Here is a 20692-nt window from a genome sequence, read left to right as displayed (position 1 = left end):
CATTCCCAAACTACTCAGAATAATATAAAATGACATGACATGAAAGAAATCGCCAATAGTTCAGGTTCTCTCTCTTTGTGCTCTCTCTCTCCCGCTGTCTCTCTTCATGTTTGTTTTCTAGAATAGTAAAGCAGATGTTTCTGAATGTCAGTAAACATCAATAACATTAAATGTCATTCCCGTCTTCATGGCGTCTTGGTGGGAGGAGGGTTCGTACTGAAGGTTGGAGGCTTTCAGATCATCCACAGTCGCAGGTTTAACAGACGTTACTGTTAAAAAATGGTAAAACCTGATCTGCATCGGCTCTAAAGAGAGAAGAGACATGTGTCTGTTTGCTGTGTGCTAATGCTTCTACATTTAAACTGTACAGAGAGCAAATTCTCTGTCTTTATTTCCCCCTCATTTAAGTTGAAGACATCCCTGCTCACCTCTTAAACTAAGAGTCTTTTCTGTTTTGGCTGACCAGCTTGCTGGCCGAAGCCAAAATCCCCACACAGCTTGCAGCAGGTGCTGTGAATATAAAGTAGAGTGGGAGTGCATCAGTCATTGGCCAGCTTCATTTGGTATGCAAAATAAAAATGAGTTATACAAAACGAGGCCTGGCAGGGGGCTGCGGAGGGGCTCCGATACCTACAGCTGCAAAGCAAAGTGACAAAGTCGAAGCAAAACAAAAAGCATTTAAAACCAACAACAACACAATGTCAAAGTAATGTCAGTTTATTCATTTCATCAGCTGTTCAGCTCAGTTCATTCATTTCAAAATCAACACGAAATTAAACAAAGCAAGTTGTTTATTTACAATAAGAGTTAGATTATTAATGACGTTTCAATAGAATTCTGTTGTGTACTTAAATCCACGTTACCTGAGGACTGAGGACTGAATCTCACATGTCTAGGAACATCTAAGAACGTCTTTTCCCTTCACGATCTTACAGAGTGTCTTCTGTGATTGTGACCTATAATGGCTACAAAACGATGAGCTAAAAAGTAGTGTTCTGAATTGCAGAAATATTTTTAAAATGCAAGGAGGCTGTTCTCCTACACTGTCCGTAGCTATACCTACGAAAAGTAATGCACTGTAATTCATATATAACCCACTTGATCAATTTGTACGTAATCCACGTAATCGTGAGCCGGTGTAGTGAGGAGGTCAGGGTGGAAAACACCGGACTTTCACCAAGGAGTCCGCTGATTGCGTCCCGTGTGAAACCAGAAGTCAACGTTGATTTATTTGTCACGTAACTTACGTACTTAAGTAACACCACTTCCATAGTTATTATAACCCAAACCACAATCTTCTCCTAAAACTAACAAAGTAGTTTTGTAGCCTAAACACAGCAAAGGCTTGCGCAGACACACAACAGTTGTACTATACTCAGCATCATGAAGGTCAGGAGATCAACATCCTCTCCAGTAACATGAATGTTGGTACCAAATGTAATGTCAATCTACCCAATAGTTGTTGAGACATTTTATTTTGGACCAAAATGTCGGACTGACCGGCCAATTTGCCAACAAACGGACCGACACTGCTATCCTAATATTACAGCCCAGCAGTTCATGAAATAGTCACAAAATGTAATGTGTTGATTCGTGTACAAAGACATGAATTTAACTTTTTTTTGTGATAGTCAGCATGAAATCAAGTCGTATGTAACCAACGTACTTGTAAGCTGGTAAGTATAAAGGTCGGGGTGGATGGGTGGATCTAAAAACACCAGACTTTCATCTCCCAGGAGTCCGCTCTTCGTGTCCCGTGTGAAAGCACAAGTCAAAGTTGATTTATTCGTCACGTAACTTCCGTACTTAAGTTACGGCACTTCTGGTGTTATTTAAATCCAAACCACGATCTTTTCCTAAACCTAACTAAGTAGTTTGTTGCATAAACCAATAACCATTGAAGGACATTTGTAGGAAAAGGCACGAAAAATACTACACGAATCAAATAGATCAAATGTCATGAGACTGTGTTGTATAATGCCATTACCATAGACTCTGAATCCTCTGGATGGTTTCAGATCAGCATTTAGAGATGAATCCGTTAATGAAACACTGAGTGAACGTTTTCAACTCAAACATTCATAAAGTTTATTTAATCTATGTTAGCATTGACAATCTGTTCAGCGCTTACACAAAGTAAACTGAGTAGAAATCTTTTTGAAATATTAACAATGCATCTAAACGTAGGCAGAAACTCCAGAGATGAAAGACATGATTAGCATACTGTACACTCAGCGCCACTTTCCTCTGATTCGTCTCCTCCTTCCAGACACACTGATGCACAAAAACACACACACACACACGCACAAACACACACACACACATACACACACACACACACACATGCACACATCTCCCTCTGCTTCTGTTTCTTAAATGTTTAAAACAAAAGCTCCAGTTCCAGTACGACGCAGGAAGGAAGCATTCAATCCCGCCTTATTCACATGCCGCCCGACTCTCTGACGTCCCTATGTGGCTACATGGTATAAGCCATCATGGCAGATAAAAACAAGCCCAGTGACGTGATCCAGGAATAGTAATGTTATAACTGTGATAATAATACCAATAAAGGCCGCAGCATAATCTCCTTCTTCACGCTGCAGAACTGATATATATTGAACACAGTATTGTATGTGAAAACCCAATTTGGACAGAGAAATTACTTCTCTCACCTTCCTTTTGTGTGGAGGTTCTCAAATGATTGTGTCAGACGTACAAAAAAGAAGCATCTATCCTTTTTCCAGGAGGCGTATCATCAGTCCTCTCCTCCGTGTCTTTTGTTTAATCACAAAGGCTGGAAGTGGTGACGAAAAAAAAACTTTCTGAAAGTTTCTTCCTCTTAAAAAACTTCTTCTGTTGATTTCTCTCTTTTTAATTTCATTTTGAGTTTGTTTCTATAGGCTGGTAATTTGTGTTTTTAAATGTCTCAGACATATGGCTTCACCCATATCCATAACAAACAACCGAACATTTTAGACTAATGGTCATAAATCAATTTCATTTGATTTCTTCCTCTTTGGGATTTTGCTGCCAAGACCTAACAAACTGAAACGCAAATGAAACATGAATAAAACCAGAGAGGACAATCAGTTTATAATTTAGCAATTAACTAAAACAAAACTAATATAATCTAAAGAAATAAACAAAATCTCTAAACTCTTAATCCCCCCTATGATGTCATGTACTTGGTACATTCTGATTGGTCTCTTCCTGTATTTAAGAGCTCTGCTTTAGGGGGGTTTAGACGGAGCTCCTGAGGCGATGCTACTTTCACATTAGGCTAGCTTTCCAACATCGTCCACCCTACCTTTAAGTAACGTGACAAATAAATCAACATTGACTTCTGTTTTCACACGGGACACGAACGCCGGTCTCCGGTATTTTTAGTAACATCACTAAAACTAAAGTGTGACTGTACAGAAGTTAAGTGTGCACTACAAATAGAAACTAATGTACTGCTAACGACACTAAAACTATGAGCTGTGTTTCATACATTTGCTCATGAATGTGCATGAGGGTAAAGGTCAACAAACTCAATAAGGAGATGTGTGTGCAGGAGGGTTACCAACATTAAAATCAGCTGTGTGGCAGCAGGTGTGTCCATCACACGCTCCTCTGTGGTCTGTCTCGGGGGGGTTAATCCCTCCCCAGGAGGTGATACTTGAAGGAGTCCAGCGATCACTTGATCTCCAAGGCTTCTTCCTGTTGAATAGCGGACCTCCCCGGGGAATGATGTAGGCAACAGGATGTCAGTCCTCTGGTCATCCCTGCAGAATACCTCTCTCAGATGCATCAGTTTGCAAAATAATTCTGGACTCTGGAGACCCGGGTTCTTACTCTGGGACTGCTGGATGTCCCAGAAAGCTGCCACTGCCTCTGTTGTCCACTGGACCGGGTTGGGGGTCACTGGAGCAGCCCCGGCTGAAAAGTTTGGTGTGAACTGATGGTAGAAGTCAGCAACATCCAGGATCTGGGCTACTTCCTAGTTTGTGGGGAGGACACAGCTCAGTGAACGGACCTTATGGCTTTTAGGTTTAATTACCCCAACTCCAAAGGGGAAACCCTGATACTGCGTTTCAGATAAGGCGAGGACACATTTGGATGGATTGATCGTCCATCCTGCCATCCCGGTCTCACTCCCAACTCGTCAAATACCATCGTTTGGGCTTCACCCCTCGCCATCGGAACCCGTCACACGGAGACACCCTACAGCGACAGTATGTGATGAACTGGGCTTTCAACTAACTCCAATGTAAACCCACCTGCGGCGTTATTCAACAGTCGGAGCAGTGATGTAGTATTAATAGCGTGAGAGTCCAGTCAGGGCAAGCAGGAGGAGTTCCAACCAGGAGGCCAGCGGACCGTGTGAAACTAAAAGTAATGTTGACTTATTTCGTCACGTCAGTCTTTAGTCACTTGACTCGTTGGAATCGTCAGCCCCGTGTCGCCACTCCATGAGTCGTTAGTCAGTGAAGTTAACGTCAACCCCGACCATCTCCCTAACAAAATTGTGAAAACGGAAGTTTTATTTTGAAAGGACACTATGCATGTAACGAGTGTATATTTGACATGCCGTCCCTGAAACGTCCAAAAGTAACGCAAGAGATGTTCCCCATGCTTTGGTCTCCGATGCCGATGGGCACTGACCAAGCGGCAGTATTTGAGGAGTTGGGATTGGGAATGTGTTGGTCCTGCAGGGTGCAGGCGCTCCAGGACTTCCTTTAGGTTTCCTAAGTGCTCCTACCAGGCGGCGCTGTAAACGACAATATCTTCAAGTCATGCACCTGCAAAATCAGAGAGCTGGCAGAGTACCTGGTCCATCAGCCTTTGACATGTTGTATAGGGGAACTGTGCAGCCCACATGGCACGACCGGAAACTTGAAGAGTCCCCAGAGAGTCTTGGGTAAGGGTTACTTGCCAGTATGTTGGTCAGGTATGAGATCAAGTAGTTGAAATAGAGTTCAGGTACCTGAAGTCAATACAGAATCTTTATCTCACCTGTACATTTGTTTTTAAAAGCACAGAAATCAGTAGGGCCTGCCTCTCATGATGTCTCAGGTGTTGGTTTCCTGAGTAAGGACGGAGTGAAGTTACTTAACACCTGCCCTTGAAAGTTCAAGTCCTCCAAGTCCAAGATCTGGCGCTTCTATCAGCCGATGGCTACTTCGTAAAGGTTATAGGGGACCTTCGTCTTCGTGGCTACAATAATAAAGACTTGATGGCCATCCATCCCCCCCGACCTCCTCCCTGGGAGGACGGTCTCTGAAAGATTCCAGTCTGTTTGACCTCTTTGCAGCAAGCTCTGCTGCACCTGTAACCACACCTGACTGACAGTGACACCTCTACATCCCAGCAGCGAGGCGAGAAGGTAAACAGGATTTTCAGAGGGTGTGAAGAAGACTTGTTAGTTGAAATGCACGGCACTTTCCACCTGGAACAAGGTACAGAAGAAGAACCCACAATTTCCAGTGGAATGTTTTTGTTTCCAATGTATTTGGATATTTTTGTTTGTTTGCTCACCTTAACTGCAGATTGTTTATACGCTGTGACCGTGTCGGAGTGTACCTTTTCTGTATTGCAGTTATTGTCACAACGATGTTTATTCTGCTTTTCTGATCAGGTCTTAATAAAAGAGATCTCAGTTTTACCTGCATGAATAAAGGAAAAGAAAAACAGCCGATTTCACTAGATGTGTCTCCCAGGAAGGGTTTCAAGCCTATAATTAGATTTTGAATAGTCATTTTAATTGCTGCATCCTCTCTCAGTGGGATGCTTTCAAATGATTTGTAGTGACTGAGTCACCGTGCACGGGGATCCCTTCCGTGACCACTGGACCTGAACTGCTGCATTACATGATGACAAACAGACTGAGAGCAGCAGCCCGGAGCCTGACGGGACCTGAGACGACTCTTTCTCAAACAGTGTTGGAGCAGAATAGTGCAGCCTGCAGGAGGGGGGGAAGGATTGTGGCTGAGCACAGACAGGTTCTTCAGGTCATTATATGTACCTTTCACTGGAGCTGTGACTGTAATGAAAGCTCTCTCTCTCTCTCTCTCTCTCTCTCTCTCTCTCTCCGCCTGTGTCTCTCTCTCCTTCACTCTCTTCCTTCCTTCACTCTGCAGTGCAGCCGAACAGAGAGTACAGTCTCTGCTGTCATCGCCGTGGAGCCGGGCGGATGCTGATGGTGAGCTCTGCTGCAGACGCAGAAGTGCAAAATTCAGGAGGGATCTGGGAAGTGTGAGGAGTGAGGAAGAGGAGGAGGAGGAGGAGGAGTGGAGGAAAAGAGGAGAGGAGAGGCAGACTGTCTCCCTCCTTCACCCGGCAGGGCTTTTTCTGCAACATCCTCTCACTTCATCATGGATCTCTGGAGTAAAAAGGTCTGGGGAATTATAACGCAGGTCACCCTGATACTTCTCAGCTGGTACGGGGCAACAACAGGACGTGAGTACACTGAGCTTCATCTCAAATGTTAGAAAAAGTGTTTCTCCAAGTGTGTGATATCATACAGGTATTACCTCTCTCTCTCTCTTTCTCTCTCTCTCTCTCTGGACAAACTTTGAGTTGTGCATGTTGTTAATTAACTAATGCAAATGAGTCTTTTTTTAAAAGGCACCTTCATTTATGGATTCCTAACATGCACAGCAACTTCTTTTCATTGATTTCTTTTCATACATTTTATGCAGGGGTCAGTGGGAGTCAGTGCAGGAAGCATGTGTGGGTGCGGACGGTGAATGAGAAACACTTCTCCTCTCACTCAGCATATTAAAACAGTTGCCCTTGAGCAAGGCACTCAAGCCTCACCTGCTCCAGTGGAGCAGCGGTGCATACCGGCTGTAGAAGAAGAATGTGAGGCATGGCATCGTTCTTATTAGAGGAGGGTTTTTTTGTATTTAATTATTCATGATTTATTTCTTCTCGGAGGGTTTTATGTTGATGTTAGAGATCACAACGCATCCAGTGTTGTTCGTAGAGAAGAAAATGACCAGCAGGAGGAATAAACACGTCGTTTAAAACAAACTTTAGACTAAAACAGGGATTTCTGTCTTCTAATTCTCTTTTTGTGGTGGGATTTTGTGTAAGCCCTTGGGAAACTTGTTTGTTTTTGATGCAGTTTTAAAAAAAAATAATAATAAATATATATTTATTTTATTATTATTATTTATTTAACCAGGAGTAAAGACTTTTTCAAGAGTGTCCCGGCCAAGATAGGCAACAGCACAGTTACACGGTTGCAGACATAAAACAAACATAACAATAAGGAAGACAGATGTTATGTTTGTCTTTACTCCTGGTTATATAAAGGTTAAATATTTATTTATTTATTTATATAATATAATATTATATATGTCAGATGGGACCGGCCCCAGCCCGTCGCGACCCTGTAAAGTATAAGCGGTTACAGATGATGGATGGATGGATATACTGTACAAGCTGTATGTGTTAAATCATCGGCTCATTGGTGAGTTGCAATTTTGAAAAAAGAAAAACTATCCCATAAAGCCTGAGTCACAACAGTGCACAGCATAATCTTTGCTCCATTTGGGATCCCGATCATGTTGATGAAGTGTCAACAGAGGGATCATTTTACACAGAAGCTGTTTGCATGTGCCAAACTCCAGCATATATACGAGTTCTGCTAACACAGCCTTGTAAATGTTTATCCGATGATGTATAAGAGTGTATTCAGAGTCAACATGCCTGGGTAAATAAGATTTATTAAACATTTTTGAGGAAATCAAATGCCACTAAGGGATTCGGTGTTGGGCGGAGCGGGGACAGACAGATGAATGGTAGTAATTACCACGTCAGGTTTATATTCCCCCAGACAGACAACAGCTGCCGGAGAGAGACGCGCTGACATTATGGGCTTTGAAAGAGTAACATAAAGGAGATAAAGAGCTTTCTTTTCCCTGAAGGAAGTGGTCTGGACTCGGCAGAGTGCCTATCAGAAACCATCACCAAAAGAAAAGAAACTGCGTCTGTCTCCCTCTCAAATCAATAAGTACTGCTTGAAACCCTTTTTGGCCTCTCAGAGAGCAAACATACATCAGTACATCATCCACTTTATAATCTCTGATGCCCAGACCTCTCTCTCTCGCTCCACATTTTATATTTGACTTTGTGTTAGTGCTGAGCCAGGACCACAGGCAAGGTCTAACTCCGGCTATTTGTCAGAGTGAACAAAGGAGGTAAAACAGTCGTGAGAGGGCAGATGTGTCTGTTTCTGCAGCTCAGGGTCACAGCGCAGTGACCCTGCTCGGCTCTGAAGCAGCAGAGGACTCATTCAGGGGAGGCGGGAGGCTGGAGAGACGGTGACATCAGGATGTTCGAGCCTTCTGGTGTCTGACATGTCTGTCATGAGCAGTCCTGTTTCCTTCAATTGGAGACAAAAGGTCCAACAGAGAGCACTCAGACACCACCAACGCTGCATAATGCTCTCAATATTTTAGTTTTAAAGGAACAGTGTGTGACATTTCGCGATATCTATTAGCAGAAATGGAATAAAATCTACGCAACAATGTTTTCATTAGTGTATAATCACCTGAAACTAAGGGCGTATTCACACCTGCCTTGTTTAGTTGGGTTGAATGGAACCCTGCAGCGTTTACTCTGGAGCGTTTACCCTCTCGGTGCGGTTCGTTTGGGCAGGTGTGAACGCAGCAATCTCACTCAGGTGCAGCACCAAAACAAGCGAACCGAAGGGGCGGTCTCGGTTCGCTGCCAAACGAGCCGTGGTAAGGTTCGGTACGCTTCGCTTATGGTGAGAACGTGATCAGATCGACCCAACTGGAGAAAGCATTGCGCCTTTGTGGATTAAACCGGCTCCGGTAGCGAGCAGTGTTCTACACGTCAACACCAGACACCAGACAACATTACTAGAAAAGAGCCAACACTCGCCCTTGCTGTTCACATCAGTACTAAACAGGTGTAACGTCAGGCTGCGTTGAAGACCACGGGTGTACCTGATGGACTTTCGGATATATTTTCTGGCGATGAGCATGTCACAGTTTAGGAGGGTTAATGCACGCCTCCTCCTCCGTCCTGCTGAACTGTCTTGATATGCGTCTTCGGCGGCTCCAGTGCATCAATGCATTGTTTTGCTGTCGCCTCATTTTCAAACTGGATCGTTGCCTTGAGTGAAAAATTGCTGTGAGGTAAAAAAAGATGCCCAGGACCGAGATCAAGCCGCGTAGTCGTCCCTCCATTGTTGCGTTCTGGCAGTCTGCTCTTCTTTGTTTACTTCCGGGAGTTTTCCAGCGTGGAAATTCTGACCAATCAGAGAGCAGTTTCTTTGCGCACCAAAATTTTGGTCCGCTTGTAAACGCTGCCGTGTGAACACAAACCAAACTGGAGGCAATATGGTAACAATCTGGTCCCTGATTCAGACCAGAGCAAACGATCTACAGGTGTGAAAACGCCCTCAGAACCATTGTGTTTTTGCTAGCTAAGAATGAGTCCTTGATATCTACACAGGGAGCAGGTCCTCTTCACGGAGTCCTCCATGTTGCTCCGTCATGTTTCTACAGTAGCCCAAAACGGACAAACCAAATTCTGGCTCTAGAGAGAGACTTTCACGTTTTCACGTTACCTGAAGGCCACCGTAGATCTCCAACACGCTCGGTTCTTTAACTATTCTGTAGTTGCCATGCACAGATTTTGTAGCACGCAATAATTTGTAAAGAATCGTCCAATATTGATGTTCTCGTTGGGCGATTGTTAGGGTACATTAGAGATAGTTTGGGTAAATTAGAGCTTTGTACAATGACGTATTGCACAAACTTTCAAGTGATTCATCAGGATGCTGCAGCAGCGTCTCCAATGAAAACTTTTCTTAGTTTACAGGGTCCATATACGTACCAGATATGATGATGATTAGATGGAGTTTTTAAGTGTTTTTCTGTTGTTGTTTGCAAAATAATAATAATTATTAGAGCTGACATTCAACAAACATTTGGAGAGGAGGCAATTTATCACATTAATAATGCAGCTGTGGGGATCGGGAGCATCCAGAAGGGTTGTATTTCAGCCAGAACTTTCAGCACTTGGCAAAGCAGTTGTCAAGTGATTCATGTTGATCAGCAGCACTGTTACTGTGAAAGAGAAAACAACCTACTCTACCTTTAGACAGTGTTTCTCTGCAGTAGCCACACAGTTGGACAGTGATCAGAGAGCTAAGAGGCTAATTGGATGTTTCCTCTTACTGCAGGTCTGAAGTAGAAACAGTTACAGCAACTCATTTATTGAAACCTGCTTCTGCAGATATACGTTGCCTCGCAATATGACACAGGTCAGAAATTAAAGCTAGAGTTGGTATAATCTTCTTCAATATTAGAACAATATTTGTTGAAATTGTCATTACATCCCGACAGAAATACTGTAGAAGTACTGCTACTTTCATTGGAAAAGGGTTTGCAACACCAGGCTGGGTTTTTATGTTGGATAGTTTTAAAATACTCTTGCTGGTTTCTTAAGATTTAATTCTCCTTATTTAATTATCAGCAACAGCAGAACCATATTGCATGTGCTGTGAGGGGCCGATTGTCACGATTGCTTTTGTCATTTTTCATTCCTTCATCATCAATCTGAGAAACTTTCATTTATTCTGTCATACATGAATTGCTCTGGGAAGGTCTCTAAGTTCATTGCATCACTTGAACATCTACTAAGACACATAAAATTGACCATCTGTAGGTCTTTGTATCCCTCCGGACCAAAGTTACCTACATGATCAAACAGAGAGTACATTTTTTGCTGCCCATTGAATTCATGTTGTGTTTGCAGTCTGTGTGTCATTTTCTCCCGATCCACCAAAGCAGCAGCTCAACCAGCACCTGCGACTGCTTTCAGATGCATTCTGAGAAAGAGTAGCAGAGCTCAGTTGCAGTTTAGTGGTGAGATTTGTCTGAAATCACCGAGCTCAGGAAAGAAATGACACGCTGCATGAAAATGCTCTTCAATGAAGTAGTTGTTGTGGAACAGCAGAGCAGAGAGCTGAGCAAAGAAAGCCAGCAGAATGGCTGTGAGCGGAGCAGGTGGAGTGAGGAGATGTATACTGTGTGTGTGGGGAGATGAACCGAGGGTGTGTAGAATCTACAGTAGCATGTTTGGACGTCCTCTTCTCTAACCACATCCTTGCCTTTCAACACTTATACCTGCTGCTCCTCAAAGCTGCACAGTTTTCCACACAAAATTGGGCCCTAACAGATTGTGTGAGCTGAGTAATTTCAGCAGAATGCACAACCACTTACCTCCTCCAATTATCTGCACAATGCTCCCTCAAATGCATGAGCAATAAGGGGAAGCAGTCCTCCCTGCTGACGTACGGAGAGTGCTTCTTATGAGGCGTCTGATGGAGGAAATTCACCACGACACTCAAACAAGACACTTTCCGTTCTGTCTCTGTCTCTCCAGTGTGGCTGCATGAGGCCTCCGTGGGATTAGTATCTCTCCTCTCAGCTGATTTGGAGTCAGTGGAGTGTGTGTTCTAATCGCAGCCTAATGACAGATAATACCGCTGCTCTCCCAACCCGTGTGACTGCGCACTTGCATCTGCATGCTCGAGTTCGTGCATGTTTGTGTGTGTGCGCATCCTGAGATAAGGAGCGAATATCCATGTGTGAACATGATGACAGGAGTGTAAGGGAATGCTAAGCAGCGCTGAGGTTGTGTATTTGTATGTGCACATAATGCCTTGTGGTTAGTGTGCTTGTGTGTGTGCACTTATTGTGTTCAGATAACGAATGACTCACCGCTCACAGCCACCGGTCTCCAAGGAGAGAGGTTCTCAAGTTAATGTGTCAGGTTGGTGCTGCATCCAGAGAGAGAAGAGGAGGCAGAGGAAGAGTTGCCTTCTTCTCTCATGTCAGCTGGTTTTCTCCCAAAGCTGTTTGGAGGTAGGGATTGTTGGCTGGTGATGGATGCTGAGCTGTGGATTCTGGTGTGTTTGGTTATTCAGCACGAGACTAAACAATAGTTAGAAGTATTGTTTACTTTATTTCTGCAGCCCGTCATAAACCGGCCAGGAAAAAAAACTGTTTGTTGAATGTTTCTGTAAACCACGGAGACGTTGACTGTCCACGAGTTTGCATTCAGTCAGAGATAGTGACGACCATGATTGAAAATGACGTGGTATAATTTTCGAGTATAACAAGCGAGAAACTTGATTGGAGGGTGCAACAAATACAGGACTTCCTCCCAGGAGACCGCTGTTCATGTCCTAAGTGAAACCAAACGTAAACATTGAGTTCTCTTGAAGGAGACAGTTAAAGGGACTCTCTAAGAATCACAATTGACTCGTTAACAGTCAACGACAGTCAGCGTCCTGTTAATCACGATCGGTCAAAACAGTGAGGCGACACACACACAAGACTGAACGTGATTGACAGGCATCATGTTGATTCATGTTAGCAACATTAGCAGCTAAAACTACAGTATCATTATATACTTCACATGCTTGGCAGTAGCTTACCGAATGAAGGTCCCTCTGTGAATCGAAGGCCGATGTTGACAGTGTTAACTTACCGCAGTTTAGGTCTCCTGGGCCGGAGTTGATAACGTTAACGTTAACCGGAGTTAACCCCTGTCACTTCACTCAGCCGCCGGGAAACAAGACACAGGAAACCTCTGTTGGTCTGGAGGAGCTGCAGCAGTTATTTCTACACAAACTGAAACTTCCACTGAACATTCACGTGATTATTCTCAGAGCTGAACCCAGACAGTCATGGAAGGTCTCATTTTTTAGGTTAAACATTTATACGTGTAAAAACTTACATACAGTCCCTTTAAGGGAGGGAAGATCCAGTAAAAAAGATGATAGTCCTGTATGTAACGGTCAAACCGTTGTTAATGACCTGAACTATTTCTATTGGACTGGATGGCAGGACAGAATGTGACGAGATATGCAAAGATCTCCTTGTAGAGACATGAATATTTATCAATGACGAGAACCACTGGAAGTCTGTCTTCTTAAAGACTGTGCTCCTCAACTAAAAGGAGTTTATGTAAGGTTGTTTCAGTCCATCACCGTGCCAAAATCATGGAAATGCTCAATTATTAGGCCCGTGCCAAAAAAGCCAGGCAGAAGAAAGCCTATCCCAATAACCTCCATAATGTGTAAAACCATGGAACGAGTTCTGGCCAGCAACTTTACCAGCAGTGTGGCCACTCTGCCAGATCCGCTCCAGTTCTACAGTAACTTATAAGAGCGAGAGAGACACAGATGCCGCCGTACTGACTCTTTAATACAGTTACTACACACCTTCTGCATCCTAAAGGATGTGCCAGAGTTCTGTTCGTGGATTTTTAGCTCAGCTTTTAACTCAATGGAGACACAAATTCTCCTGAAAAGGCTCATTGATCTCAGCATCAATACGGGATTAGCTGTGTGGATCAGAGAGTTTCTTTCCTGCCGCCCACAGAGGGTTCTGTGTCAGGGAGAGCATGTCAGACAGACTGACTGTGCCCACAAGGCTGTCTTCTTTTCCCCTCTGCTATTCTCTCTCTTTTTACCAACGAGTTTATGATCAATGAGAAACATTTGAGATGGTTTAAGTATGCTGATGACACAGCCTCAGTTGGACTTCTGCAGAAAACAGACCCATCACATGAAGCTGCCACACTGAAGCCCTTCAAACATGTTGTTGCATCAGCCAGCTAGAAATCAACGTGGCCGAGACAAAAGAATTAATTATGTTCAATAAAAAACATCCCAACACAGAGACAGTTTCACTTGATGGACAACATGTTGAAACTGTTCTCGTAGCTACAAAAGGTAATGCAATGTAATTCATCACAAAATCAATTTAATCCACGTAATCATGAACCAGGAAGTATAAAGAGCGACAAACGCCACGTAAGGACGAGGTCGAGGTGGATGGATGGGTCAAAAATGCCGGACTTTCCCTCAGGAGGCTGTTGTTCGTACCCCGTGTGAAACCAGGAGTCAACGTTGATTTATTCGTCACGTCACTTCCGTAGTTAATTTAACCCAAACCACAATCTTTTTCCTAAACCTAACCAAGTAGTTGTGTTGCCTAAACATAACCAAGTAGTTTCCTGGGAAGATGGAAGACGAACGAAAATTTGTAGGAAAACTAACGAAAAAGGAGGAATAACTTTTCCTAAGATGTCATTCGAACCGTATGAGAATACGTTGTGAAACTGAGGAAATCTTTAAATGTCTCGTCACAATTCTGAACACCCAGGTGAGCTTCTCTGGAAATATTTTCAAGAGATGCTCACAGCGTCTTTGTCTAGGAAGTAGATATAGGAAGTATCCTGCAGATATAAAGCTCCCAATCTCTTTCCAGCCAGTTTGAGCTCTTTTAGTTGCCAGAGAAACTCTGTAGCGCCTCCCAAAGTGTTCAAGAAGTCCTTGACTGAGTAGATCCAAGCCTCAGACACTGACATGAACTGTTTTAATGTGTAATACGACCCGTCTATGTGTTTGTGTTTACTAACTACTCTTTACTAACTTTGTTAATGACCTGAACAATTTCTATTGTTAAACTGTCTGACGTTAACTTCACTGACTAGTGACTCACGTGACTCGCAGGGCTGGCGGTACCAACGAGTCATGTGACTAAAACATGACAAAAATAAGTCGGCGTTACTTTTAGTTTCACACGAACACCCGTCTCCTGGCTGAAAGTTTTGTGTTTGTTTGAAAAGTATTCTTGTTTCAGAAACGTTGATATTCAACATATCTGTGGTTTGTAGAAACGTACAATGCCAACATTTTTCTTACGACTGGGTTGCATAAAGTTTATTGTGCTGTCAGCTGCTGAGAAGTTTCACTAGGACAAACGATGTTGTACATTTGATTCTGTGAACAGGAATTATAAGACGACTGTTCCTTCACCACAAAAAGCACAATGAGACACACAAAGGCTGATAAACCGGCTGTGGTTAAAGGTAGGATTATGTTTAGTGTCGAATGTATATGGCAACTAAAACCTGATAAGAAGATGCACATTGATTTCATGCAGGGAAATTGTCAGAGCAGAAGAAGTACAACAATAGACACATAAAAACATCCTAATGGGAGCCAACAAAGACACATTAGTAATAAAGGTTTTGCTTAACATAAGAAAATGTTTTTGCTCTTTGCTTAAGATGAGCATTGATTGAATGGTCCCATTTCAATGTCTCTGTTATCCTTTAATGAAGACGGAAAGTATTTCATTCACTTTTCATGAATGGAGCACAATACATCATAAAATGTCTCAACATAAGCATCATTGTGTGGCCTGGTCAAGAGCACCTTGACAGAAAACACTGAGGGAGCACATACTGTATCTCATCTTATCAGTGAGTCAGTGAGAGGAGAAATCCCGGCTCAAGCTTTTACCTGCTGACGTGTTCCTGAGTGAATCCTCAGAGATTCTCCTCAGACCAGCTCAGCTCAGATGGAGGACACTTTGAGGGAATATTGGAAAATAAAAGTGCTTTTAATTTTGTGCCAATCATCTCGATTGTAACGCCGAGCAGAGCTTTTAGTTTTACTCCCTTCGGAAGAGGATATTTGCCGTCATTCATACTTGTTCCGTTTGTTCAGCCCCAAAAATGAAATCCGTCCCCGTCAGCGTGAAGCTTTCATTCGGTTTAGTTTAAACTTGCTGTGCTCGAGTTGAGTGTCTTCATGTCGTGCTCTGCTTCCTGTCAATCACCCCACACAGGAGGAAATGAACAAATCTCAAAATCAAACTTTATTGTGACATCTGTGTCTTATTCTTCTTTAGGGCTTCAGGTTCATTTAAAGTTCGACCTGACATCACAGAATTTGTTTTTTAAAAATAATGTCTGCATTGTGCAGTGATGAGGAGACGGATACGGACAGAAGGGACAGGATGTCGCTTCCTGCTGGACATGTGGTTTTCCTTCAGGTTTGATCGTCCAGGTGATGTCAGGCATGATGCCAACTCAGTCGCCAGAAAACAATTGTACATTTCTGCAAACGATGGGATGTGTTGAATGTTGACGTTTCTGATCCAAAAACATGTTTCATATCTGCGTCGTATCACACATGCAGAAATGCACAATGTGCATGGTTAAAGAGACTCTATGTAAGAATCAGAAATGTCTTGTTAGCTTCACCTGTGGCCGTTAAGTCAACGAAAGTCAGCGTCCTGATGCTGGCGCTTGTGCTCGCTCTACATAGACATGAAGGAGCATCGCTCAACACAGTGAGGAGACACACGTCAGCTAAAAGCGGGCTTTTCCCGCCTCAGCCTCCTGACCGCGGCCGGAGGGAACGGGGGAGACGCCGGAGTTTTGGTCGGAGACGATAACGCTTCTCTTTGCGGAGCCCCGTCACTTCACAAGACACGGGAAACCTCTGTTGGTCTGGAGGAGCTGCAGCAGTTATTTCTGCACAAACGTCCACTGAACATTCACTAGATATTCTCAGAGCTAAACTAACTCTTCTGCAGTGTGGAGTGAGCAGCATGCACGTGAGAGGTGGAGCGAAAGAGTGAGAACGAGTGCGGTGTGTGAGTGAAGGCAGGCAGAGGAGCAGAGGAGCAGAGTACAGCAGAGACTCCGGCCCTGGAGACCAAAGCTACGGTCTCCCCCGCGTCCTCCGACCGCGGCCAACACTGTTTAACAGACGGGCTTCGCTAGATACAACCAAGAGGTTTTGGTGCTTCACTGTAGTTTGTGTTGGAGTCTGAGTCTGAACAGTGTAGACACACGCGAGTGCACATGGGACACCGACCAGCAATGATTTATACGTGTAAGAAGTTACAAACAGTCCCTTTAAGGTTGTGAAACAATTGGTCAGGTTCAGGCAACAAAACTACCTGGTTAATGTTAGAAAAAAGATCACGGTTTGTGTTAAACTAAAAATGTCTTCTGGGTGGAAGTCCTGTGTTTGTGTTTGTTATACTCCTTATTATTCCACATAACTTTCAATAACGGTCGCTTGATGTACTACGTCACTTTCTCTGTGCGTCACACTATGAACATTGTTGATACCGTGTCCTTTTCACTATTTATTCATTCACTGTATGCTCTCTGCACTTTCTGCTTTTTACTGACCCCTTCTTGTTGTTGGAACTATGTACTTCCCTTCAATGTTGTGCATGTCTTTATTTATGGTGGCAAACCTGTTTCTCCTTTGGGGATTAATATAGTTCATCCTATCCTATCGTACTTGTTGTACTATGTGACTTGCTCGGACCGAATGCAAAAACGTCGACATTTAACGTATCCGTTTGCAGAAACGTTCAATGCCGACATGTTTCCCTGGCGACTGTGCTGATGATGCAGGTTAATGTTGGTTATTTCTTTATGTAAATGTGTCCTGTTCTTCCACTCCAGACTCAGATTTATTTATTTTAATAAACATGCTGGGGATGGAAATGTCTCCGTGCCGCCCATTTCAAACAGAATATTAGCATTTCATATTTCTCAATGAGCTGGAAGTCTTGAGAGGAACATAAACCTGTGACTATAATCAAATTAGTGTGAATATGTTCTTTATGATTCATGAGACGCTGGAGTTTGTGACAGCGGAGATGAGAGGGAGCTGAGGAGAAGCTACCGCTCATCTTTCCTGTTTAGTGTCAGTTATGAAAATGTGTGTTCAGAGGAGGGGAGTCTGAAGAAGTCAAGGCTGCGTTAGCGTCAGTCAGGAATCCAGATTTATGGACCTTTTCCCAAACTTGACAACATAAACAGACTAAATGGGCCTCTTTGTACTTCCTGTTTGTTAATGACAGGAAGTAAACTTGGATCAAAGCTGTTGCCCTGGCAACAGCATGGCATTGAGAAGGTCCATTAACTCGGAGACAAGTAGCTGAGTGATAAAGCTGAGGTCTGCAGTCTATCCATCTGAGTTTGTGACCCGTTGATATTTGCTGAAGGCCGGTCCCGCCGGAGCTCCGGCTCCTTAAACACACTCTCATCCATCACACGGCGCCGTCGTCACCTCAGATGACTCGTAGTCGGTCCGAGAGGCTGTCAGACTCTCGCTGTGGTCGCGGTGCTCCGTCGCTCTGCATGGACTGAATAAGAGCAGCTGTAGTGAGGAGAGTAGCAGCACTTCAGCCTGAAGGATTCAAACCCTCACGGTGGAGTCTGCTTGAGCAAGGCAGGAGAATCTCCCTACAAGCTACAGGAATGTTTATCTGACATCAGACCTGAACTCTCAATGAAGGACGCAAATTAAATGATTAGTATCAATTAAAATTATGAATGTTTTATTAATGTAAATCCACCTCTATTGGTAGAAGATGATGGTGATGTTGACAAAGAAGTTGATGAAGATGATGGAAAGGAAGAAGACAGAATAGACACAGATGAATGATGATGAAGTAGATGGGGTAGATGATGGAAGACACATATGATGATAATGGTGATGATGATAAAGAAGATAAAGAACAATAATAAGATGACGATGATGATGATGAAAGAGTAGATGCAAATGAAGAATATGATTATGAAGATGACAATGACTTGTCAAAAAGAGAGGAAGAAGAACGAGGAGGAATTGACGGTATGAAGAGTAGTGATGGTGATAAACAGCTTTCAGAGGATCATTGTTGGAGAACATGTAGCAGAGATGTTGTGCAGCTTGAATAGCTTCAGGAGTTGAACCAGCAACCAGCAGGTAGAAAGGTCAGTTTATCACCGATGGTTCTACCTCTGGGCTGTCCCATGAATCCAGATCAAATCTGATGTATAAATCAGTGTTGGAGGAAATACTCAGATACTTTTCTTCAGTAAAAGTACGAATGTCACACTGTAAAAATACTCTGTTACAAGTATACTCCATGGGTTGAAAATAATAATCAGAAAAATGTACTTAAAATATTAAAATTAAAGTACTCAATGCAAAAAAGTAAAGTGTCCCCTGTGACTGATATACTATCATATATTCTATCATTAGATTATTATTACTCATGCATTAATGTATAAACAGTATTTCCCTGTTCTAGTTGGTTCAGGTGGAGCTCATTCTGAACTATAAACTAATGATTATTTTCATTATGGATTAATCTGCTGATTATTTTCTCCATTAATCGATTGATTGTTTGGTTTGTAAAAACTCTGAAAATAGTTAGACATGACGTCACAACCCAGAGTCCAAAGTGACACCTGCACAATATTTGTTTTGTCCAACTAACAGTACAAACCTCATCATTATTTAAAAATATATATATATATTACAATTATTCAAATAATTAAAAGGAAAATCAGCAAATCTTCACATTGGAGAAGTTGGAACCTTGAAAAAATGACTTAAACAATTACAAAAAGAATTGCTCTTATAGTCAAACTCTTCATATGTTTTCTGTTCAAAAATCTTAATTTGTAAAGTAACTAGTAACTAAATCTGTCCGATAAATGTAGTGGAGTTAAAAATACTATATTCCCCTCTGAAATATCACCGAGTAGAAGTAGAGAGTGGCATGAAAAGAAAAGACTCAAGTGAAGTACAAGTAATAATTGTACTTAAGCACAGTTACGTTCCATCTCTGTATATAATCCTATATATATATATATATATACTACTACAGTTTAATACTTTTATCTCCCTGTAGTTAGTGTTGCTCAGAAGATAAATATATTAATATCTGGTTGATTATTCTACATTTTATACTGTCGAGTATCAGAGTCAATACGGTGCGTTCAGAATTCAGCCACTAATCTGTTATTCGGTAGATTCCAGATTCTACTTCGGAGGTGTTTGGAGGAGTCCTCGGCATAATTTAACAAAACATCTCCATACTGGCGCCGTCTCCGTCCTCCTTTAGACTTTAGATCGCCATCTGTTCCCTCTCACACTGCAGGCTGCCACCAGGGATGATTAGATCAGAGGCAGTGCGTTGGTGAATGTGAGTGCAGACCACAAATGTTATTGGTATTAGAGACCGTAGCTGACATTGAGCACCGCGGGACAAAAGCTGAGTCCAAGCCACGACTTTAGCAGAGACGAGGTGTCTGGCGAGCAATTTAATGACTCGGTTAATGAGATGGAAGAGAAGACACAGAATGAGGAGAGCAACGCCTGCAGTTCATCCTGTATCTCTGAAACTTCACCTCATCTTTACGATGCTTTAGTTGAGAGAACTCCTGTCTGACCTGTTGTGGTCTCAATACACTGATGATATTGGTGTATTTTGTTACATGTATCACGACTCATTTCAGTTTGTTTGTTGTGATTCTCTTCCTTCTCTTTTGTGTAGAAATGTGCAAAATGTTCCAAGGAATACGCAAAGGTTCACAGTATGAAGATGTGAAGACATTAAAGTAACGTTTAGTTTCTAAGGGACGGGATGAGAGTCCATCTCAGCGGGGGTCCCGGGCCTTGTTGCAGATGGGAATAAGAGTTTTTATGCTGTGAGGTTTTGGTCCAGATGGACTGTAGCCTCCTGCCAGAGGGGGAGTGATTCAGAAAGTTTGTGTCCAGGGTGGGAGGGGGTTTTGGCCAGCATCTTTCCAGCCCGCCTCAGGGTCCTGGAGAGGCGTACAGGTCCTGGAGGGACAGCAGATTGCAGCCAATCACCTTCTCCACAGAGCGAGTGATGTGCTGCAGTCTGCCCTTGTGTCCTTGGCAGTGGCAGTGAAGATGAGGCTGGACTCGATGATGGCGGTGAAGATGAGGATGGACTCGATGATGGCGGTGAAGATGAGGATGGACTCGATGATGGCGGTGTAGAAGAAGTGCAACCTTCATTATGACAAACTA

At 43.0% G+C, this 20692-nt stretch overlaps 1 protein-coding gene across 1 annotated transcript in view; it reads left to right on the top strand.

Annotated features, from left to right (window-relative positions):
• The first annotated feature begins 6127 nt into the window (after nucleotides 1-6127).
• Nucleotides 6128-20692, top strand: part of LOC119496186 (contactin-associated protein-like 4) — a 93954-nt gene continuing 79389 nt past the window's right edge. The window contains exon 1 of the mRNA XM_037783307.1: nucleotides 6128-6441. Within this exon, the coding sequence (XP_037639235.1) occupies nucleotides 6357-6441 (85 nt within the window). The 5' untranslated portion in view covers nucleotides 6128-6356. The remainder of the gene's footprint in view (nucleotides 6442-20692) is intronic.

Source organism: Sebastes umbrosus, chromosome 10 (assembly GCF_015220745.1).
Source record: "Sebastes umbrosus isolate fSebUmb1 chromosome 10, fSebUmb1.pri, whole genome shotgun sequence".
Lineage (NCBI taxonomy): Eukaryota > Metazoa > Chordata > Actinopteri > Perciformes > Sebastidae > Sebastes > Sebastes umbrosus.
This window is presented reverse-complemented; position numbering and strand designations above follow the sequence as displayed.